The sequence below is a fragment of the Mauremys reevesii genome, linkage group 2 (assembly GCF_016161935.1).
Source record: "Mauremys reevesii isolate NIE-2019 linkage group 2, ASM1616193v1, whole genome shotgun sequence".
NCBI classification, from domain to species: domain Eukaryota; kingdom Metazoa; phylum Chordata; order Testudines; family Geoemydidae; genus Mauremys; species Mauremys reevesii.
This window is the reverse complement of record NC_052624.1, coordinates 80,495,662-80,520,319: the sequence shown is the minus strand read 5'-3', so window position 1 is coordinate 80,520,319 and position 24,658 is coordinate 80,495,662. Positions and strand designations below refer to the sequence as shown.

The 24,658-nt window shown below is 44.0% G+C and overlaps 1 protein-coding gene across 18 annotated transcripts in view; it reads right to left on the bottom strand.

Annotated features, from left to right (window-relative positions):
* The window catches only part of FYCO1 (FYVE and coiled-coil domain autophagy adaptor 1), a 221,008-nt gene that overhangs the window by 109,187 nt on the left and 87,163 nt on the right, over positions 1–24,658 (bottom strand). For 15 of the 18 annotated variants that reach the window (XR_005593566.1, XR_005593563.1, XR_005593558.1 and 12 more), the window contains 3 exons: positions 9,853–9,948; positions 7,597–7,807; positions 5,375–5,484 (listed from right to left, as the gene is read on the bottom strand). Coding sequence is in view for 2 of the 18 variants with exons in the window: in XM_039522238.1 (XP_039378172.1) it covers positions 5,375–5,484; positions 7,597–7,807; positions 9,853–9,948 (417 nt within the window). In the remaining 16 variants the exon portion in view is untranslated. Of the gene's footprint in view, positions 1–4,567; positions 4,961–5,374; positions 5,485–7,593; positions 7,808–9,852; positions 9,949–24,658 lie in introns of those variants that run through there. The other 3 variants (XR_005593571.1, XR_005593570.1, XM_039522239.1) reach the window with 2 other exon arrangements.

Sequence of the window (24,658 nt, the reverse complement as noted above, 5' to 3'; positions counted from 1 at the left end):
GTGAGCTTAAAAAAAACCAAGGATGCTCACTCTAAATGATATAGAATTTTTATTGAATTCCTGAGTAAAAATAAAAAGCATCAAGAAATATTCCAGCACAAAGCCGTCTACATCCCCATAAATGTACAGACTTCAATATTCAAAAAAGCTTTATTCCGCTGTGAAAGTTAAGTTGAACTTGGTGCAAATCCATTGTGCAATTCTTTGGCAGTTATGACCAAAAGATATTTCTGAAGAAGTTACAGTAAATTTCATTGAGCAGTATTAAAACTATAGTGCAATTTCAATTTTAAAACAAAACCAAGGAAAGTCACGTATTGCAGATTTACAATTTCAGCATTTTACAAAGCTGTAAACTCTTTTTATGCAATACATGTCAGTAAGTTTTCATGAACCAATTTTCTGTAACACTTATTGAAATGTAAAGGAACACTGTCAAGCAATGAAAAAACAAAAAGAGAGAGGAAAAAAAAGTAAATTCTACCCTATGCAGAGAAAACTCTGGTGGGAGAGAATCATTAGCCACATCCTCAGACTCCCAGAAAAAAACACCTGGCTGCACATTACTGTTACTGCTACTTAAATATGTGTAAATCCTGAGCCCAGTAATGGGCATTGTGTTGGGTAACTGGCTTCTGCTGTGCTATAATGTGTACTGTCTGTGTAACAAAAGTACCACTCACTTTTAATTTAATTTCATTACAGATTAAATTATGTCTTTTGTCTTATTTCCATTGCTGCTGGTCACCAGTTCTTAAAAGGCTAATTTCAGCAAAGCACATGAGCATGTGCTTCACTTTAAGTACACGAACCATCCCAATAACTACAAAGTTAAGTATGTACGTAAGCACTTTGTTGAATTGTGGCTTATGACACATGACTGACGGCTGTTCTTGTAACATCCTTCTGGACTATTTGTTTTCTGTTTGCTGTATAGTCCATTAGGGGTTGCTTTGCCTCCATTTATTAATGTATGAATGGAAAACCAGGTAGGTTAACAGGTTGTCACTATCCTCTTCCCACAGCACCTTGGCCTGATATGTAGCAACACTCCACACTTTTGGATTGCATGGTTGGATTCCTGTTCAGTTTAAACCGCACCATAAACTTTAATTAAGAATGTTTCATCGAACGTTAACAGTATAAACCTCCTGTTTCTAAATATATTATTTGTAAAACCCTCGTATTGGCTTGAAAATAGCATTTATTTATTTTTTTGCCTCTGCAGCTCCAGAGATCAAAGGGGCTCCAAGGCCACCCTAGTGGAGCAGCTGGGGATTGCCCAGGTGGCGGTTGTGGCGCTGCCACCCCCTCCTAGCCACATCTCCATTTGATGTGCGGGGTGTGGCCAGAGCACAGACCATACTCTGTTGCTCCCCAGTCAGCGTAACAGCCCACTAGAGTGAAGCTCTGGGATATTGGTGTTTTTCAACTTTTTCAATTGGAAAATGCTTGTTTAAAAAAAAAAAACACCCCTGCATTTCAGGTGTTGTACAACTGTTACATTTCTTATCTCGTTTGTGTCTCAGCTTTATTGATAACATAACTGACAATCTTAGCACAGCTCTGATAACAGAGTTCTGTTAATAAATGTGTGCTTTTGATGCTGGAGGGCTGTTTCTCAGTGTTGCCAACACTTACAGTTTTTAGTGTTTTTCACTAAGCCCCAGCTGCTGGAGTCATGGTGTTGCAGGAGTATCTCAGTGTTCCTTTTTCAATAAGTAAGTTGCTACCCCTGATGCTTGCAGAGAAAAGTGCAAAAATGTGATGCAAATGAACCCTAAAGACTCGAAAGCAAAAGAAGTAAATAAAAAGACCAATATTAAAATATCATGACCGGCTTATAAATCTCTAGATTTTGGGGGCAGATTCATGTTTTTTAATATTTGAGGTTGCGATATTGTTTTTTGCAGAAGCAGAGCTACTCTGGGCCATACATGAACAGCGCATTTTAAAAAAAATCTTTGCAACAGAGTGATAGATTTTAAAAAAGACAGAGAAAAAGTAAATCCAGAGGCCACCCTTCACCAGATTATTTATAATATTATAGCTCACAGTTTGGCCTGCCACTTGACAGTGTCCCTTTAACTTATGTTTGGCATTTTAAGAAAAATATCTTAGTGAAATTAGTATTCTAGCTAAACAGTAGCAAAATGCTTTTAAAATCACACCGAAAAGTTTAAGGAAAATTGCAGTAGACTTCAGTTAAACAGCCATTATATTGCATAGTGTATGGTACATAGTATTCCACTTTTAAATATTAAATAAACTCTCATTGCCTAAATAAGAATAAAACATAACCTCAGCACTAAAATAATATGCTGGTAAATGAAACTGCCAGTGTATAATTTGTTTATTGCTTATGTGCTATTCGCTTTAATCTCATTTCCATCTTGATTAGAATCTTTTAAATTTAATATTTTCAGCAGTATAGATCTCAGTTGTGACGGTCTCTGACCTCTCTGTTCCTACAAAGAAAAGGACCCTGCATCTTTCTTTGACACATCTTCCCATGGCAGTTTACATGTAATATTGATATAATAAGAAAGATGAACTGGATTGTCAACTCAATGGAATGTCTCGAGATGAGTCAGAATTCTGGCACGTTAACATAGGGCCCAATCCAAAGCCTGTTGAAATCAATGAGAGGATTTACATTTATTTCAGTGGGCTTTGGATTGGGGGGCATAGCGAGGGCATTTATGGTCTAAAAATATGCTATACTGACCAACTAAAAAGTGCATCACCCATAAACAACATCCACCCCTTTCACTGTCGTTTACAATAGCAATAATGACCTCAGCAATAGGGATTACTGGCCTTCAGCTGTACCTTGGGACATGGGTTCCTCTCCTTTCAGATGATCATTAATCCCCAGGAAATGTCCTGGGCTTTTATCATTAGTGGTTAAGTGACCAGAACCTCGGGGCTCACAATCAGCATGAACAATCTGTGCCTTCACAGTAACAGTTCTATCCCCATCAAAGAGAATCCATTAGGGCTGAGTAACGGCACCAGAACAATATACACACCCATTTGAACCTCAATCCTTCTCCCAAACTGAACTGAACCTTTGATAAAGAGCCCTCACACCCCCAAATTTGTCTCCCCCTTCCAAGTTCTCTACAGTCAACCAGCCAGATCCTTCAGCCTAGACTTGGGCTTCCACCAATCGCTGCATTGAAATCTCTGATGATCACACAATCCCATGCTCCTTGGGTGAGGGATATCCAGTCCATTCTGAGATATCTCTCACCCATGAGGAGATCTGGTTGGAAAATGTCCATCCCCTGCTCAAAAAAAAAAAAGTTCAACTTTCTATTGATAAACTGAGAACTTTTCAACTGAAGCCCACAAATCTTTTGTTTTCCTAGTTTTTATATAAAAAACAAAAAACAAAAACAAAAAAAGAGAACCCCTCAAATTTTGTGCAGAAAGCAGACACTTTCTATGGAGATTTTTGTTTAAAATAAAAAAAAACAATTTTCCACCAAAACCAGTTTTGATTGAAAACTTTGAACCAGCCTGGCCCATGAGTGCATAAGATTTGAATACAGTAGCCACTCTGGGCCCAGCAGAGACTGCAGACCGCTGGTTTGTACTGGGGAAATAAACATGGGGGAGAGGATATGGAGAAAGTGAAGCATGAGGGCTGGATGGACAATGGAGAATGGTAATAGGAGTCACCAGATTTAGCCAGAAAATGTGGAGGAAATCATTTGTACTTGGAGAGAAGGAGCAGAGGAGCAGGTAGGCTGAGGTAGAGGAAGCAGGAATAAGGGGAAGGACAAAGGAAAGTGACCTGACTGAATTGGTAAGCAGGAGAGAGAAGGATAGGAGGACAGGGGAGAAGGACGAGGCTCCTCGCTAGGTTTGGATATGCATCCAGTTTTGGGTGGATTTATCTAGATTGGATCAAACCCAATGAGGCTCACCGATTGCTACCTTCCACTCAGTCTATAGAAAGGAATCATTCTTGTCATTTATATCCTTAGAGGTTTTCATTTTTGTTGATCACTGTGGTTTAAAAGAGCCAAAGCAGAAAAAAGAAACATGCCCCTTTCCCCTTCTTTAGTGTCACACACGAGAACTGCTGAGTTTTTTCTGCCAATTATACACCAGATTCTGCCACTGTAAGTTACTTCGAGAGATACCTGACTCTGCAAGAGCTTCCATTGATTTCAGTGGATCTACTTACTGAAAAGAGCGATCAAGAGTGGAAGAAATAATCATTAATTTTAGAACTGTTGCAGCATTTTTTTTGGTAATAGACATTAAATGTCAGTATTTTTTAAAACCCAGTTAGACATTTTAAACCAAAACTGAATATCTAAAAAGTATATTTGTTGCTTATAAGTCTAAAAAAAGATATGATCCTTTAATAATACATAGCTGTAACGTCTAGAGTATTGCATAGTTGCATTTTTTTTATAGTTTTTTATAATTATGAGCTGGTCAGAAAATGTTTTTTCCCCAACTGAAAACTTCAATTTTTTTACTTTTATTTTAATCAAAATTTTCCAAGAAAAAATATAAGCTTTTCAAGAAAATAATATTTTTCAGCCAACTATTTTTTTGATTAAAAACATCAAAAATTTTAATTTTGTCAAAAACCAAATTTTCATTGAAAAAAGGTTGAAGAACATTTTTTGACCAATTCTACAGAACAACATGGCTTTTGAGCAATCTCTACACAGTACTGAGCCATTAGTGTTCCTGTGAAGGGCTTCTTTCTTTTGTGTAAACACACTGTAAGTGCTTTGTTTTGTAACTACTGCATAGCTTAAGGAGGTGTTCAAACAATGATATTTTTAGTGCTTACATACATATAAATAATAGTGTTTCTTAAAAATATAATTAAAAAAGGACACCATATATTCAAGGCTATGGAAAATCACTTCCATCATAGATCACAGGTTGTTCAACAGTCAAGTGATAAAATACTTTTTTCGAGATAAACCTGTACAAAACAAACAGAAGATTATGTTAGTCTAACTCAAGTAAAAGTAAGATCATAATAGCTGGTCAAACCCTGCAATACTTACTCAGGCAAATCATCCATTGAACTTCAAGAAGGTTTGCATGAGTTAGGACTGCAGGATTGGATGCAGTAGGAGCATAAACTACAAGAAGACAATCCTGACTCTGAACTGGCTGAAAATAATCATATGGTAAGTTTCTGTTATTTACCGTCTCAGCGATCAAGAGTATCAAAGGATGGAACAATGTTACAGAATCACAGGAAACTATCTTTAATAAAATCTGAAACTCAGGCCACTGAACCAATTTTTGACCTCTTTTTCTTAATCATTCTATTCAAGTCTACAAGTGATGAAACACTGCTTATTTCAATCTCTACATTGACTCTACCTACCTAGAGAAGGTGTTGTCAAATATCAGTATGTAGATACCACAGTTTCTTGCTTTCACCTGCCCTCTGATAGTTTCCTTATGAGAGTTGCAGCGAGTCATAGGAATAAGTACCTGGAATTGAAAAATGAAAACAGAACTTGGTTTCAAAGCTCCACCTCTACTCTAGGTCTGGAAGAGATATTTGGACTTATACCTTCCTAGGGGGCAACAAGAGGGCCGCCTTGTGTGTTATGTATTTCTCTTGGTTTGCATTATCTATTCTTGTGAGTGAATGTCAGGTCATATTTCAACCGTCTCCCTGTGACAACCTTCCTCTGACATCTACACGTGGAGGAATGCACACCAATGATGGTGGTGGTGCGTAAGGTACATGTAGCTACACACTGTGGTGAAAAGCAGGCAGTGTCCACGCTGAAGTGTACATACAGCAGTGAAAGAATCTGGCAGTGGGGAGGCAGTGGGACATCTCACAGCTAAAAATAGTGAGTGTGCAGTGTAGACATACCCTGGGTGATCAGCTTTCATTGAATATTTAATATTTATAAAACATTTCAAAGATACATATGTGCTACTCATTAATATTTCTATCGTTAAAAACAAAACACATAAAAAGAACAGTCAAGCCACATAAACAGCTTTGGCCTGAGTCTCCTCTCCCATACAACAAGTTTACACCAGTCTAGTCCCTTGACTTTCATGCTTCCAATCTGCACTGATCAGAGAGGAGAAACAGGCCCATTACATGTGTGGAAAGGGGTTAGACATTTGTTCCCATTAAGCGAGACACAGCTAGGCCTGATCTGACCTTACCTCCCTCTACTCAATTCAAAGCTCCCATGTGTGGATTTGTGAAACCAACATTGTGCAGGTACTAAATTAGTTCCAATGGTGTCTAATTTAATTTGGCCTTTTAAATTACTGCACATTTAATACAGCATCAAATGAATGTTTTATTCATATTTTATCCAAAAAATGCCCACTGTTTTTGCTCAGTGGAACATACTGAATTAAAAAAAACAAAGGCAAAAATCCCCCATCAAAATATATTTAAAATGGAAGGTTTTCCTAAGAAAAGCTGGCATTTCTGAGCCTTTTGCTGGCAGTTGCCATGCTACTGAAAAGGGAGACCATTTCTGTAGGTGATACTATGGGAAGCCTAATATCTCAAACTAGTTACTGTCGTACTTCAATCAATCATCAGGACAAATTTAACTCTCCAAGCAGGAAACTGCTGAGATATTCCATTTATCCCTCTCACCATGTAATGGAAGATGGACTTGTACATATAACTGAATTGAAAAAATTCTGGTAACTTGGTGTGGAGGGAGCTCTCTCCCGTCGGCATAGAGTGTCTTCACCAGATGTGCTGCAGCGGCAGAGCTGTATTGGTGCAGCTGCGCTACTGCAGTGCTGTACATATAGACATGGCCTTAATCAGTGTTAGCTGGTCATGGGAAACATTAGGTCTCCCCAGCATCATGGGTTAAAACTACAACTGCTTTTGTTTTCACTATAATTTTAACACAGGTTAGTTAACATAAATTAGCTTAACAAGGATTAACGCCACCCCTTTTTTCCTATAAAAGACACACGCAGTGTGAATCAGGAAAGTAGTGTGGGGCTTTCTGCACTGATCCTGCAAAATGTTGAGAACTTTGGGTAGTATCCAGCAAAGCACTGAAGCATGCGCTTAATCTTAAATCTGTGAGTAGTCCCACTGACTACTTCATCTTTCAAGGGATGGCCTGTGTTTAAGAGTCCTGCCAGATCGAGCCCTATGCTATTTACAAATAATATTTATCTTTTGCATTAAATGTAAGGAAAAAAACTAAACACTACACAGATTTTTCAGGTTGGAGCTGAAGGAGCCGATTGTTTAGCTTAGTGATAGTGATTTAACTTTAAATACAAACACTGCAAGCTAAAGTGCCAGTCAGTGCAATGTCACCCTATTTCCCCAGGCAACACTAAATAATTAAAGGTGTACTTCTTCCCACCGCAACAGTGCGATGGACTTTGGACAAGGAACACTTCTCCTGATGAGACATTTTGACACTTTCATATTTGTTACTACAGCGATGCAACTTCCAGTGACATTTGTTGCGGTTATGATAAGTAAGCTTGCTGGTTCCACCAGACAAACTCATTCACCTCATGTGGTGAAATGCAATTCCTGAGGTAGCTCAGTGAGGAAAAAATCCCACCCTGAAATAACTGCCTTACTTTGCACTGATCCAGCGTTGCTTCTTCTGATTCTTGGTAGACAACGCTGAATGCTATGCTCTTTGGGTCTGATGAAAACACCCAGCTGATTGTAAAGCCGGTCACTGTCACGGTGATAGGGATGGTGCTGTAGGTGCTGGACTTAATGAACAGCTCCCTGTTGTCTTCCCCAAAATTTAAAATCTCTTCAACTGTAAGGGGTAATTTTATCCTGAAAGACAAACATAACCATTGGAGAGGATCAAATTAGATTGTGAAGACATCTGAACAGTGGGCACTGATATTTTATTTTCCTTTGCCTGACCTACTTCCTGCAGGCTCCTAAGTGACTTTGGGGCATGTCTATAAGATGCAGCTATACAACTCTGGATGAAAGCAAGGACTAGTTGATCACAGCCTAGTGCTTTCTATTGCTGCTGGCATTCAGCAACTTCACTCATTCAAGTATCAGAGGGGTAGCCACGTTAGTCTGGATCTGTAAAAGCAGCAAAGAGTCCTGTGACACATTATAGACTAACAGACGTATTGGAGCATGAGCTTTTGTGGGTGAATACCCACTTCATCAGATGCACTCATTCATTTATTCCAGTGTAATTAAAAAGAAGTAATATTGAGTGTGGTACAGATACGCGATTTCACTGTTGTTTCTCTTGATCAGCAAGTATATGACTTAATGTTTGTAATAAAAGATGTCATGAAAAAGACTGCTGCCCTCTGCTCTCTCCGTTATATGTAAGCCAACGTCACTTACCATACTAACATCATTCATACCAAGAAATGGATGTTTAGGGAGATTTACAGAGCAAGTGAACATGAGCAGCCATTCTACTAAATGTCACATTGTGCTCTGTCCTGGGGCTTTTGGGGTAATTAACCCTGGAGCTCACATTGTCAGTGAACAAGCAAACTACCTAAGTACCAACTTTAGGAACCTAAGATAAAAACTGAATTCTCTTCAGGACCTTGGGAGGTTCAGCCCTTTAACATTTTGTCAGACCGCCTATACTGATATATTTCACATCTATATAATTAGATCCTCAGCTCATGGTCTTCAATGAAGCTTCACCAATTAACCAGCTGAGGAGGATCAAGCCCGCAGTATCTCCACTGGAGTTGGTCTGATATATCATTATTTAGAATCAAGAGAAATTATCTAAGCAAAGAGCTAACCGTGATCTCTGGTATTATGATACACTGAAATACATTCATTGCCCGCCATCAAAAATCAGCACTTGCCAGCAGATACCCATAGTTATTTCTAACTCTAAGTATGGGGATCACGGTGGTATCTCAGCCATCCATTGGCAAATGCTGAGTTTTGATGATAACTACTGTTCCCAGGCCAAGGAGAAATGTTTAGCTTTATTCATAATGTTAGTTTTTACCTAAGGTGAAACAACTACTAAAATTAAGGGTCGTCTGACAGAGTTTAAGTAGCTAATGACATTTCTTTCCCCCACCCCTCAATTTGTTGCTTGGGTGTGTATTTTGTTACAGCTGCCGTTGCTTGAGCTCTCAGAAAGACCACAACAAAATCCCAGCACAGACCAAATCACCTTCTTGTAGTCAAAGTATAAACCTTTCTCACAGCTGAGCCAAATTTTCAAAAAAGGGGCATCTACGGGTAGGGATAAGAATGATGGGTTTTGTGCATATCAATTCTATTAGCTATTGTGCAAGTGACACACTCTATTGCTTCTGCGTGTAAATGTTAGCACTCAAGTCGTGTGTGTGCAGGGGGTTGTGGGCACACAAGTGCAGGCTGGGTTGGGGCTCTTTTGAAGATTTACTCTTATTGTGGCATATACGTATTCATCAGGACAGAAGCCATAGACAGCAGTAGTTATGCCAGAATCATTTTGGGTAGAGGTGGCTTATGGGAAATAAGCCACTCCTCCAAAGGCTCACAAAACACAGAATATTAATTGAGCATTGAGCAATGTCTTCCTCCAGGTACCGAAGTGCTAAAAGCCTCTCTCCAATTTCTGTTTACAGGTCTCAGTCCCCGCTGAAGATTTTCCTGGCCCCAAATGGATGGGCAGGCAGGAGGGCAAGCTGATTCTCTCTTTATCACCCCCACACCCACTATTTAACTGAGGTATATCCCCATGGTGCTGTTCTGAGGGCCAAGTCCTGCCCTCAGATGCATACGGACTGCTCTCACTGAGGTCAATGAGAGTTGACCAAGATGATATCCAAGATGCTGATTTGGCAGTTATTCTTTAAACCAGGCAGTAATGAGGCTGTTCTGCTTACATCAGTTCTCCTGACTTCAGCAAACATATCTCAGAATCTTGGGGCACTTGCAAATCTTCGGAGTCATCCAAGGTTGAAGAATTACATGTGCTGTTCCTGTGGCAAGAAGGAAAAAAAAGTATTAAATATTCTCTGAAACAGCCCAACACAGAGACAAATAATCACTGTAGTACCCCTGGCACACTTGCCTCCAGCAGTGGGCTCATTTCATTTACTGTGGGCCAAACTTGATTATCTTTGCTACTTTAACACAGCACCAAGACTGCAGCCACATTGTGCTAGCTACTGTACATACATACTGTAAGGCACAGTTCCTGCCCCAAAGAGTAAATAGAGAAGATAGCAATTATTCCTTTCTCCTACCCTTTGCCTAGCTCCATTTTTAGGAATGGGAAACTGAGGCACAGACAGATTGAAGTGATTTGCCAGGAAGTCTGGACAGATCCAGGAATCAAGCTCAAACGTTGTCCCAAAACTATCCTTTATTTCCAAGGCCTGCTTCCCCTCAGTAAGAGTGAGAAAATCCACAGTGAGGGGTAAAATGATGAACTATACTGAACAGGCCAGATTCTTCTCTCACTTATGGTAATGTGAACCAAGACATGATTTCACTGAAATCAATCAAGTTACAGTTGGGTGACAGTAGAATCCAGCCCATTGTCTGCATATCCCTAAATAAGACTGAGCACAACAACAAAGCAGACAAGGTCTCCAAGATACTTAGATATTTAGTGGAAGACATGGCATTTACCAGTATACACATTAGGGTGAGCAGGTGTCCGGTTTTCGACCGGAACACCCGGTTGAAAAAGGACCCTGCCAGCTCCAGTCAGCATTGCCAGCCAGGCCATTAAAAGTTCGGTCAGCGGTGCTGTGGATCTCAGGAAGGCTAGTCCATACCTGTCCTGGCATCGTGCTGTGCCCCGGAAGTGACCAACAGGTACGGCTCCTAGACTGGGGCCCCACAGGGCTATGCGTGCTGCTCCTGCCCCAAGCACCAGCTCCACACTCCCATTGGCCAGTTTCCGGCCAATGGGAACTGGGGATGCAGTGCCTGCGGGTGAGGCACAGAGCTTCCTGTCTGTGCCGCCCCCCACCTAGGACCCAGACCTGCTGGTTGCTTCCGGGGTGCAGGGTGTTGCCAGAACAGGCAGGGAGCCTGCATTAGCCCTGCTGTGCCGCTAACGGGAGCCGCCCAAGGTAAGCCCTTGCCCCAACCCCAAGCCCTTACCCCCCCATATCCGAAACCCCTCATCCCCGGCCACAGCCCAGAGCCCGCACCCCCACTCCAGAGCCCTCATCCCCTGCACTCCAACCCCCTACCCCAGCCCATAGCCCCCTCCCCCGCACTCTGAATCCCTTGGCCCCAGCCTGGAGTCCCCTCCTGTACCCCCAACCCCTCATCCCCAGCCCAGAGCCAGCAACCCCGGCCCAGAGCCCTCACACCCTCCTACACCCCAAACCCCTGCCTCAACCTACAGCTCCTTCCCACATGCCAAATCCCTCAGCCCCACCCGCCATCCTGGAACCCCACCCTGCACCCCAAACCCCTCATCCCCAGCCCCACCCCAGAGTCTGCACTCCCAGGCCAGAGCCTGTACCCCCTGCCTCAACCCACAGCCCCCTGCCTCAACCCACAGCCCCCTCTCACATTCTGAATCCCTCTGCCCCACACCCAGCCTGAAGACCCTCTCCTGCACCCCAAGCCCCTCATTCTCAACCTCACCCCAGAGACTGAACCCCTCACCTCCTCCCGCACCCCAAATCCCTGCACCCACCTGCACCCTGAAACCCTCATTTCTGGCCCCACTCCAGAGCCCACAACCCCAGTTAAGAGCCCTCACCTGCTCCAACACCCCAATCCCCTGCCCCAGCCCAATGAAAGTGAGTGAGGGGGGGTGAGAGCCAACCACCAAGGGAGGGGGAATGTAGTGAACCAGGGTGGGGCCTCAGGGAAGGGGCAGGACTATGGTGTTTGGTTTTGAGCGATTAGAAAGCTGGCAACCCTAATACACATACATCTAGGTGTACTGTGCTTTGAAGGTGCAGGGTTAAATCCTGCTGAGGCCAGAAATCAGCATGTTTCCATGAAGAAAGCACCTGAGATACAAAGTCTGCAGAAGGGTGAGAACATTGTGGTGACGACAAACTCCCCAATTCAGGGGGCCAGCACAACCTCAAAAGTGGTTGCCATTGTCCAGAGAGTAGGTGAGTCCAGGGCAGTCGGAGAATACACAGATTCAAGGGATTCCCTTCAGCAGCCTTTGTGCACGGGTTTCCTGCGGAGCTGCTGGCAGATTTCAAATCCGCCCTCTAACCCTGAACCCTTGACAGAGGGCAGACAGCAGCAATGTGGTCTGATTCCCCTCTCCAGCACATGGGGCTAGCCTGGCACAGTGAGGTAAATTTATCCTTGATCTAGCCCACAAAGTGTTCTATAAATGGTTCATTATTCTGATGATGTCACTCAAAGTGCTACTCCACCCTGGAATACTTTTACAGGAAGTATCTTCAAGATAAGAATTTAAATCGTTTGCACCTATTGGAAATAATGGGTGAACCAGGAATAGGACTATATCGAACATCAAATTATCATAGGGCTAGTCTACACTTACCAGCCGGGTCGACGCGGTGAGTTCGACTTCTCGGAGTTCGAACTATCGCGTCTAATCTGGACGCGATAGTTCGAACTCCGGAAGCGCCGCGGTCGACTCTGGTACTCTACCACTGCAAAAGGCGGTGGCGGAGTCGACCTTGGAGCCGCGGACTTCGATTCCGCGGTGTCTGGACGGGTGAGTAGTTCGAACTAGGGTACTTCGAATTCAGCTACGCTATTCACGTAGCTGAACTTGCGTACCCTAGTTCGACCCCCGCCCTTAGTGTAGACCTGCCCATAGAATCAACCCCTCATATGCTTCTCTCCATTACATGCTACAGTGAGTGGAGTGGAAGACCTCATAGTTTGTGCAAAAAGTGGTGCAGTAAGGGAACCACTGCGTCAATTTCACATACCAGAGTAGCCTGTGAAATACCGGGTTGGGGGCTGTAGAGAGGCGGAGGAAAAGAAATCTGAAAGCAGCCTGTCTGCACCATGTTCCCCACTGAAAGTCATGGAACACACATTGAGAGTTCCATGTAAGTTAATGCTACTCTAAGATGTATTAACTTTGCCTACATACTCCATTGCCCCATCAGAAGTGTTACAGGAGCCAACAGTAACGTGCCAACTGAGCCAGTTAAGCTGCCATTTTTATGGGAAAATCCTGTAGATTTTAATATGTAAGAAACTAAAAAGGTATTATAGAAATTTCTGCAAAAACTTAAAAAATGTAATAGAGCATCATCTCTTTATGGTTTTCTGAACCATCCTACAGAACTGTATAGCAAGGATTTCACTCTCTCAAAGACTCTATAGGCCAGTTCCAAACAGCTACAGAAAAGTTCATTTTCTATGAAATTCTATAGAACTTTATGATAAGGGAGATGATGGGGTTAAGGCTTGCAGCAATGCAGAGAATGCAGCTAAGTGCAACAAACCTCACCACAGGTCATCAGAGGGTATGAATGTGTCACCTTCACCAATGCACAGACACCCACCACTGTAAAGAAGTAACTCCATTAGTGGGAAGAGGTAGTAGGCTTTTATCTTCACTATGGATTAAACATTAGAGGGGCAACACTGTCAGGAACTCAGGTGGCTCCTTGCACGGTCACCTAGTAACCCAATGAGCTTGGCTGGGCCCAATGAACCCTCACTAATTGACTGTGCTCCCTGATTGGACAGAAGAGCCAACAGATCCCTATTTAAGCCTGATAGCAACAGCAACACAGTGTCTGATCAATGTGTTCCATACCTGCAGCTGTGCCAGACCTGCTTCTTGTACCAGCCCTGTCCCTGCTCCTGCCCTAGTCCCTGCCTTCCTCAAAACTACTGATTCCTGGATCTGATGACTGGCTTGTCCTCTGACCACACCTCTGGTTCTGCTTTCTGATTCTGCTCCAATCACTAGGCCAGACTCCTGTTCCAACCAGTAGGTCACACTGACGACAGCCCAGTGCGTTACAAACAACATGCATTATACAAGCAAGTTACATTAACTCATAATGGCTTGTCATACGGTAGAACTATGATTCATCTTTTCCTGTAGTTCCTTGGCCTACTGCTGCCCCCTCCAAAGCTGTGGCTAAGTAAATTAGAGATGGAAAAGATCTATTAGGTCGGCTAGTCCAGCTCTCAGCCAATGTAACACTTTTCCCTATCGTATATTCTATAGTACTTTACCCAGTCTAGTTTTAATGAGATCAAGGAATGTGGCTTCCACCACCTCTTTCTGGGCTATTTTCCATTTTACTCAGCCTAAATTTTCCTTTGTTCTGTCTCCTCCCGTTACTTCTAGTTTTACAGCAGAGACATCCTTAAACAATTTGCCACAGCAAAAATAATTCTTCTGGCTTTGCTATAAGTGGCTCAGACTCTGCTGTCAGGTTTTGTGCCATGGGATTAACATTCCCTAATTAATCCACTAATCCCACACTCTTTACTGGCCCCTTGGACTATAAATTAAACCATGGGGGCAACATGTGAAGGCATGTTCCATCCCCTTACCAAACACACACTTTTTACTATTCTGTTGAGGTCTTTGCTATTTGTGGCTGCTGGCCCTCTCCTCAACTTGCTATGCAATTTAACTGGTAAGTGCAACTAATTCTGCCCACCCACTGAGCATCAAGGCAGTGCCAGGTACACTATGCCATGTTTACTCATTTTCTGACAGCTTACACCTGACTTGACATCTTCCCCACTATATTTGTCACTCACTGGCCAACTTCTCACCTCAGTTACTGTGATGCTACTCCACTGAAGTCAGTGGTCCAAATTCAACACTGGTAGAACTCCATTGAGAACACCGGAGTTATACCAGTGAAGAATGAGGCCTATAGAGGTCAGTGGTGTTCCATTAATTCACAGAATATAATTCTGTATATTTATCTAACCTCACTAGGTGGCAGTCCATCGCTCTTTGAGTAAGGTTGTTCCTACTGTTTTCATGATGCACATAACTCTTTCTCAGCCATATAAGAGTGTTCAGATTGTTTTGCTTTTCTTTCTTTTAAAAGCAGAATGGATCAACTAACATGGCTAATAAAAATAAAGAACTAAAGAATGGAAAATATTTTTCACAACCCTCCCTGAAATTAAACTAGAAATATTATGATAGCATTTTCAGTAAGGATTAGTGCCCCAGTTGAACAAAATAGGAAACAACTGAGCTTTTGCTAATTTCACAAGCCAAAGTTGAATAAAACTTGCTTGTTTAATTCCCCCCCCCATCATTTTCCATTTTCACAAGCATCTGAGCTTCCACCTGGAAGAAGAAATACTCACAGAACTCCTCACAGAATTTCTTGTCCAAAGAGAATTTACCTGACATGATTATTATTAGTAAGGCCCTACTTGAATTGTGGTATGATCCTCAAATAACTGCGGCTGAGGTGTGAACAAGACATGGAAAATCACGGGAAACTAATAATGGACCTTTATTAATAGCAGTAATTTGGAAAAGCCAAGGTAGACCTATTTGTTTAAGAAAAAATTGCTGGCAGGGGCTGCGGAGCCATCTCAAAAGTGGGGGAGCAGGGTGCCCTGCCCCCTCCATGGCCCCTCACTTTCCTCTTCTCTTCCTCCAGAGGTCCCACCCCCGGGCCAAGGCAGAAGCTGGAGCCAGGCTGGGGAGACACAAACCCTCCACCTGCCCAGGAAGTGGGAGGGCCATGGCCCCCCCGTTCTGGCGTCCCTGGCTGGAACAATACAAACACTCAAGTATTAGGGTTTTGGGTTTTTTTAGTAACCAGACATTTTGCAGCAACTATATTACATTCATTTAAAAAACAAAACAAAACCTGACTGGTACAATATAAAATTCAGAAGACTAAATGTCTTAATACAACTGCTGTAGAAACCAAGTCCAGTCACTTAAGCTTTTTACATTTTATAGGCTTTGAATGTTAGTGCAGTACTAATTGCATACTCAAAATATAGGCAAAATTGTGGCCTGTGCAAAGTAAGATAATTAAAATCTAAATGTCAGTGGAAGCCTAATATTGTGGGATCCACAATTTCCGCAATGTCATGAATGAAGTAGGGCCTCGATTATTAGTTATTATTTGTATGCGGCAGTGCCTGGGAGCTCAAGCCTTGGACCACGACACCATTGTGCTACGTGCTGCACAGACACAGAACCAAAAAATGGTTCCTGCCCCGAAGAGTTTACAATCAAAGTACAAGTCAAGAGACAACAAGTGGATACAGGCAGATGGGGAAGCACAAAGAAACAAAGACACAGTACTAGTCAGCATGATAGGCAGTAGTCTCAGCATATCAGCTGCGTAAACATTGCCAAGTTTTTTGTAGGCACCATGGCAAAGGAAGGTTTTAAGGAGGGATTTGAAGGAGGATCAAAGTCTGCTCAAACTTCATTTCCAGCCAAATACTGTGCACTGGAGGTTCAGAGAAGCAGTGAAGAGTTTCAAATAAGCAACTTTGGGGTTCTAGTCTGAACTCAGACTCTGAACTGTGCTTTGAAGTTGCAGGGTTAAATCCTGCTTAGGCCAGAAGTCAGTTTGTTCCCATGAATAAAGCCCCTGAGACAGAACATCTGCTGTGGGAGGGCAGATTGTGCTGATGACAAACTCCCCACTTCAGGGGGAGACACAGCCTAAAAAGCATTTGTCACAGGCCAGAGAATGGGTGAGGCCAGGGCAGCTGGTGAATACACAGATTCAGTACATCTCCTTAGCAGCCCTTGTGCGTTGGTTTCCTGCGGAGATGCTGGCAGATTTCAAAGCTGCCCTCTAACCCTGAAGCCCTGATGGAGGGCAGGCAGTAGCAATGTGGGCTGAAGTCCCACTCCAGCACATGGGGCTAGCTTGGCACAGGGAAGTGAAACTTATCCTGGCCCGGGAAGTGTTCTATAAATGCAAAGTATGGTTCATTATTCTAATGATGGGCTGTAATGGAAAGTGGATTTTGTGGGGTAAAAGGCAGTGGTACAAAATGTAGGCTCCTAAGACAAGGGGCTTTGCAGACGGTTTAGGACATTGGTTTATTACAATCATTGTCTATGCAGTGAGCAGTTAGGCCAAGGAGGACCCTTGTGTTTGATTGGGTCCACTGGGGAATGATTAGAGCTGTTAGCTTCTAGCAGCATTAAAACTTTAGCCCAGAGGTCATGAACCATTGCAGAGTGAAGAACTTGCAGGAGGGAGCAGCTGCCAGTGTGCCACTGTCGCTCAATACTGACAACATGGACAGCGGCTTAAAGCCACAATCGTTCAGTAAGCTGTTCGTTCGTTCATTGAACAAAGAGCACAGTTCCTAGCATGAAGGTATTAGTGACTGCAAGACTAAACACTCTCTGAATTGATCAATGCTACTGTAACAATACAATTAATATTAATTTTTTTCTTACTGGGACAGCTTCATGGACACACATCTTATTTTCAGTGGAAGTCCTGAGGTTCAGCAGCCATTCAGTCACACTTTAGTACCATACAGACAAACCGTACAGAGGGCAGTCACTAGAATATAGCAGATAACACTGAGCAGTCAGCAATTTCCATGCTTTATTTGCTGAGATGCCTCTTAGAGTAGATGATCAAAGGTGATTTGCGGAAATGTGATTCACGAGTCAAAGCAGGAAACAGATTAGAATAATGATTTAGCTAGAGTGGTGAATTGCCCTTTGTTCTTGATAGAACAGTAGATGTTTTGATATTGTTAATAGTGTGTTTTCCACTTGTAAAAGGATTTATCACAAGTCACACAGGAATGGGCTCCTGAGGAATCCCAGAGGCATGATGCCTCATACATGAAATAGGGCCAACAGTGGTATGGGGAAATATTTCCTCCCAGGGGAAGGACACTCCCAACTCCACCAGAGAGGTCCTTTGGGGCCATCTGCCTGTCCCAAGTCAGGGTAAAGGAGGAGGGTTGGGCATGGGGCTAGCAACTCCACCCCATAAAAAATCAACTTGCTACAGAAACGCCAACAATAGAGATAACAGAGACTTTTAGCCTGGAAAAAGAAGGGTCTTCAACTTGAAGACGCATGACGCTGGGTGGTGAAAGCCACGAGGAAGCCACTAAGCCGATTACCCTTCTTGCAACTAGGAGGATTACCATCGGCACATGGAACGTGAGGACCATGTATGAGTCAGGAAAGACGGCGCAGGTTGCAGCAGAGATGAGGAGCAACAACCTGACCCTACTAGGCATTAGTGAGACAAGATGGACGCAAGCTGGACAGCGACGACTGTTGACAGGAGAGCTGTTGCTGTATTCAGGACATGAAGAGAGCGACGCACCCCACACACAGGGAGTAGGCTTCATGTTGTCCAAGCAGGCACAGAGAGCACTGATTGGTTGGGAGGCACATGGTCCCAGGATCATCACAGCATCCTTCAGAACTAAAATGAAGAGGATTAAGATGAATGTTGTTCAGTGCTACGCTCCAACTAATGACAGTGAAGAGGAGGATAAAGACTACTTTTACAACAGACTCCAGAAAATATTAGAGATTCTCCCAGACAAAGACATCACCATCCTTATGGGACACTTTAATGCCAAAATTGGACCTGACAACACAGGATATGAACAAGTCATGGGGACTCATGCTCTGGGAGAGATTAGTGAGAAAGGAGAGAGATTTGTGGATCTGAGTGCACTTAACAACCTGGTCATAGGAGGTAGCATCTTTCCTCACAAGCGGATCCACAAGAGTACCTGGGTATCACCAGCAGGCACGACAGACAACCAGATCGACCATGTCTGCATTAGCAAGAAGTTCAGAAGATCCTTGCAGGACGTTAAAGTTAGAAGAGGAGCAGATGCGGCGTCCAACCATCACTTAGTGGTGGCCAGATTGAAGCTGAAGCTGAAGAAGAACTGGATAGACGCGTCAGACAGAAGAGCGAAGTACAACGTCAGCCTTCTGAAGGACCATAAGACCAAGGAAGATTTTGGACTGACGCTGAAAAATAAGTTTTCAGTACTACAGGATCGGTCTGAGGAAGAGGAAGACAGTGTACTCAACAGATGGCAGAAAGTGAGAGAGACACTTAGGTCAGTATGCCAGGAAGTGCTTGGAATTAAGAAACACCAGCAGAAAGAGTGGATCACAGCAGAGACCTTGACTAAGGTAGAAGACAGAAAGAAGAAGAAGGCAGCAGTCAACAACAGCAGGACTAGAGCAGCAAAGGCCAAAGCTCAAAAAGAGTATGCTGAAGCCCACAGAGCAGTGAAGAGGAATATTAGGAAGGATAAGAGAGATTATGTGGATGGACTGGCAGCAGAAGCGGAGCAGGCAGCATACAGCGGCAACATGAAACAGCTGTACGATACTACCAAGCGACTGTCTGGAAAGTTCAGCAAGCCAGAACGTCCCGTTAAAGACAAGCAGGGAAAGTCTATAACAGGAATAGAACAACAGATGAACAGATGGGCGGAGCACTTTGAGGAACTCCTGAACAGACCAGCACCACCAAATCCACCAGACATCGACCCAGCCAACGAGGACCTCCCAATCAATTGCGATAAACCAACCAGAGATGAGTACAGAAAAGCCATCACCATGATGAAGAACAGGAAGGCGGCTGGACCTGACGACATCCCAGCAGAGGCCCTGAAAGTAGACCTGGATGCTTCAGTGGAAATGCTGTACCCTCTCTTTGAGAAAATATGGGAAGAAGAAGTGATTCCGGCAGACTGGAAAGAGGGATACCTCATCAAAATCCCCAAGAAAGGAGACCTCAGCAATTGTGACAACTATAGAGGAATCACACTCCTGTCGGTGCCAGGGAAGGTTTTCAACCGAGTCCTCTTAGAGAGAATGAAGGATGCTGTCGATCCACAGCTACGAGATGAACAGGCAGGTTTCCGGCAGAACAGATCATGCACGGACCAGATAGCAACGCTCCGCATCATAGTCGAGCAGTCTATGGAGTGGAACTCCTCGTTGTACATCAACTTTGTTGACTATGAAAAAGCGTTTGATAGCGTGGATCGAGAGACCCTCTGGAAACTCCTTCGGCACTATGGCATCCCAGCAAAGGTGATCAACCTGATCAAGAACTCATACGACGGTATACACTGTAGAGTGATCCATGGAGGGCAGCTCACAAACAGCTTCCAGGTGCGAACTGGAGTCAGACAAGGATGTTTGTTGTCACCACTTCTTTTTCTCCTCGTCATCGATTGGATTATGAAGACATCCACTTACGAGCATAGGAACGGAATCCAGTGGACGTTGTGGACCCAGCTTGATGACCTGGACTTTGCCGATGACCTTGCACTCCTTTCGCACAGTAAACAGCAGATGCAAGAGAAGACTAATGTAGTGGCAGCCACGTCATCACAGGTTGGCCTCAACATCCACAAGGACAAGACCAAGATCCTTAGGATTAACTCCATCAGCAACGACCCAGTCACACTGAATGGAAGCCCCTTGGAAGAAGTGCAGTCCTTCACCTACCTAGGTAGCCTCATCGACAAGCAGGGTGGCACAGACGCAGATATCAAAGTAAGGATTGGTAAGGCAAGAGCAACCTTCTCACAGCTCAAGAACATCTGGAGCTCCAGAGAGTTGTCTTTGGCAATAAAAATTCGACTGTTCAACTCCAACGTGAAATCAGTCCTACTGTATGGAGCTGAAACCTGGAGGACAACCAAAACAACCATCAGGAAGATCCAGACCTTCATTAATAGCTGCCTCAGAAGGATTCTCCAGATCCGCTGGCCAGACACCATCGCCACCTCTTGGAGAGGACCCGTCAACTCCCAGCAGAGGAAGAAATCAGAAGGAGAAGGTGGGGCTGGATAGGACATACACTACGCAAGCAGCCAACTAACATCACTAGACAGGCACTGCGGTGGAACCCCCACGGCAAGCGGAAAAGAGGCCGTCCAAGAAACACCTGGCGACGCGACCTTCAGGCTGATAGCAAAAAAATGGGCTATACCTGGAACCAGCTAGAGCGAATGGCCCAGGATAGAGGACTCTGGAGATCTGTGGTTGGTGGCCCATACCCCGATTGGGGTGACGGGCATGAGTCAGTGAGTGAAGGACACTCCCACACATGTGATCTCAGGGAGAGAGATCTTTGGCTGTTAGATAGCAAGCAGGTTTCAGACATGGTTTGAACTGGGTTAATTGGCCTATTCACGTAGCTAAATTGATAAATTAGCTTGAACGATCTTTCCGCGGATGTCCCATTAAGCAGTTATTGTTTAAAAAAATTTGTTTTCTGCTTTTTTTGCTGTACCTTCAAATATATACACTGTTTTATCTAATCTGAATGAGATCTGACTGTTACACTTGGTATTAATGAAAAGAGTATTTGAGCTTCAAAATGCAATTATTTGTACCAGAAACCTGACTGTAAGATTTATGTGTATTCATCCATCTATTGTTGCCCCTTTTTGTCTGAGTGTTAGTCAATATTTGGGGCCTTGTAAAACCGTTTTCATTAGGAGGAGAAATCGATGAAACAACTTGTGAAGAAGGTGAGAGATACCTGTATTATTTTTATGAATATTACATCACTCTGTTAGATGGTTAGGGTGTTGCTTGCCAAAGGCTAATGAGGGGTTCAGTAGAAGCAGCAAAGAATCCTGTGGCACCTTATAGACTAACAGACGTTTTGCAGCATGAGCTTTCGTGGGTGAATACCCACTTCTTCGGATGCAAGCAGTGGAAATTTCCAGGGGCAGGTGTATATATAAGCAAGCAAGAAGCAAGCTAGAGATAACGAGGTTAGATCAATCAGGGAGGATGAGGCCCTGTTCCAGCAGCTGAGGTGTGAAAACCAAGGGAGGAGAAACTGGTTCTGTAATTGGCAAGCCATTCGCAGTCTTTGTTTAGTCCTGAGCTGATCGTGTTAAATTTGCAGATGAACTGGAGCTCCGCAGTTTCTCTTTGAAGTCTGGTCCTAAAGTTTTTTTGCTGTAGGATGGCCACCTTAAAATCTGCTATTGTGTGGCCAGGGAGGTTGAAGTGTTCTCCTACAGGTTTTTGTATATTGCCATTCCTAATGTCTGATTTGTGTCCATTTATCCTTTTCCTTAGAGACTGTCCAGTTTGGCCGATGTACATAGCAGAGGGGCATTGCTGGCATATGATGGCATATATTACATTGGTGGACGTGCAGGTGAATGAACCGGTGATGGTGTGGCTGATCTGGTTAGGTCCTGTGATGGTGTTGCTGGTGTAGATATGTGGGCAGAGTTGGCATCGAGGTTTGTTGCATGGGTTGGTTCCTGAGCTAGAGTTACTATGGTGCGGTGTGCAGTTGCTGGTGAGAATATGCTTCAGGTTGGCAGGTTGTCTGTGGGCGAGGACTGGCCTGCCACCCAAGGCCTGTGAAAGTGTGGGATCATTGTCCAGGATGGGTTGTAGATCCCTGATGATGCGTTGGAGGGGTTTGAGCTGGGGACTGTATGTGATGGCCAGTGGAGTCCTGTTGGTTTCTTTCTTGGGTTTGTCTTGCAGTAGGAGGCTTCTGGGTACACATCTGGCTCTGTTGATCTGTTTCCTTATTTCAGGGTTCAAACACTCTTAAGTGGTTTTTCCATATTTGCAGAACCAAAGTTAGGTGGTTTAGATAGCCTGATCACTGGTGCTCAACTGACAGTACAGTGGTCAAAGCCTTTGAAGTCTGGTCTCTAGAAGAGCATAGCAATCTCTCAGTTTGGGAAAGGGGAAGAAAATCTTAAAGAACTTGAGAACTGTTAAAAGAGCATCCCTAGAAGCAAAGAAAGAGGGGCATGGTCTGTACATAAGCAGATGGAAACCTGAAGCAGGGGGGTACGTGGGATAAGTGGGCCCTACCTACCTCGAGGGAAATGCTAAGTTTTAGGGAAGAAGTTACTCACCTTGTGTAGTAATGATGGTTCTTTGAGATATCTGTCCCTATGGGTGCTCCACTATAAGTATCCTTATAGGTGCTCCACTGTAGAGGTGTGTGTGCCTCTGTTCTGTCGATCAGAGAATTTCAATAGTAGTCCATCCCACCTGCACACGCATGGCTCCCCTCTACGGCAGAGTCAATAATGGACCTCTGAAACAGAGGGGAGGTGGGTGGGTCATGGAGCATCCATAGAGACACACATCTTGAAGAACTATCATTCCTGCACAGGGTGAGTAACTTCTTCGAATAGTGTCCCTGTGAGTGTTTCACTGTAGGTGACTCCCGAGCAGCACACACTGCTGGAGGCTGGAACTTCAGAGTTGGGTCTGATATAGATGACAGTACTGAGGCCCCGAATTGGGCATCCGAAGCCGAATCCCCCAGTATGACATAGTGATCTGCAAAGTTATGGGCAGATGTCCATGTAGCTTGGAAAAGGTAATCAACGAGGAAATGGACCTCGTGGAATGCATGTGTATTGAGGATGGGAGGATTACTCCCTAAAATTGATAGCAGAGTTTAATACAGCCAGAGGCCCACTGGAAGAGGCACTGAGCTGAGATCGCTGCACCCTTCGATCTATCCACAATGGAGAGGAAGAGTCTTGGAGATTTTCTAAAGAACTCTGTCCTGTCCAAATAAAAGGCTCTTCACACATCTAGCATATGGAGGATGACCTCTCAATTATCCGTATGAGGTTTTGGATAAAATGTTGGGAGCTGAATAAGTTGATTCACATGAAATGTAGAAGTCACTTTTGGAGTGAACTTTGGATGTGGTCTGAGTGTGACCTTGCCAGGGAAGAACACAGTAAATGGGGGATGTGCCATCAAGGCCGCTATGTCCCCTATCCTTCTGGCAGAGGTAATGGCAACGAGGAATGCCATCTTAATGGAAAAGAGAATTAACAAACAAGTGGCCATGGGTTCAAATAGTGGTCTAGTTAGGTTCTTTAACACTAGGTTGAAGTCCCATTGCATAGTGGAATCCCTGGGTTGTGGGAAGAGGTTTCCTTTAAGGAGCCTCTTCATAGTTGGGTGGGAGAAGATTGAGTAGCCTTCCACCTGCTGGCAGAAGGTTGTGATTGATGCCAAGTGAACCTTCAGTGAGCTAACAGAGATACCCAACTTCTTTAAGGATAACAGGTAGTCAAGAACCACCAGTAGGTTGGCTGAATCAGGTTGACATCCATTTCTGTAGTTATGTGCGACGAGTAGCATCCTTTCTACTGTGCAATAGTACTTCTTGTACCTTCTCAGAACAAGATGCTGCTATGTGCTGGAACACATGAAGAAGCCAGGCTTTGAGATGCAGAACCTGGAGACTCGGGTGGAGGTGTGACCCTCGTTCTGTGACAGGAGGTAGGGCGTGATTGGCAGGGTCATCGGTGGACATAAAGCCATCTGTGACTGGGTACCACATCTGTCTGGGCCAAGCAGGGGCACGTCTGTCTAGGCCAGGTGGGGGCAATCAGAATGGTGCTTGCTTTTTCTCTTCAGTAGGACCTTCAGCAATAGAGAGAACAGGGAAAGGCGTAAGGAAAGCCCTTGTCCCAAGGAAGGAAGAGAACATCTCCCTTGGAGTGACGTACAATCCCTGCTGTGGAGCAGTACCGCAGACATTTCTTTTTCTGGTAAGTAACAAATAAGTCTATTACCCATATCCTCCATTGCCGGAATATGCCATGTAGAGTCGTCGGCTCTATTTCCCATTCGTAGTTGAATGGGAATTTGTGGCTGAGACGGTCGGCCATGGTGTTGTGTACTCCTGGTAGGTAGGCCGCTGATATTAGGACATTGTGGGAGATGCACCAGTTCCATAATTTCCATGCTTCTGTGCACAG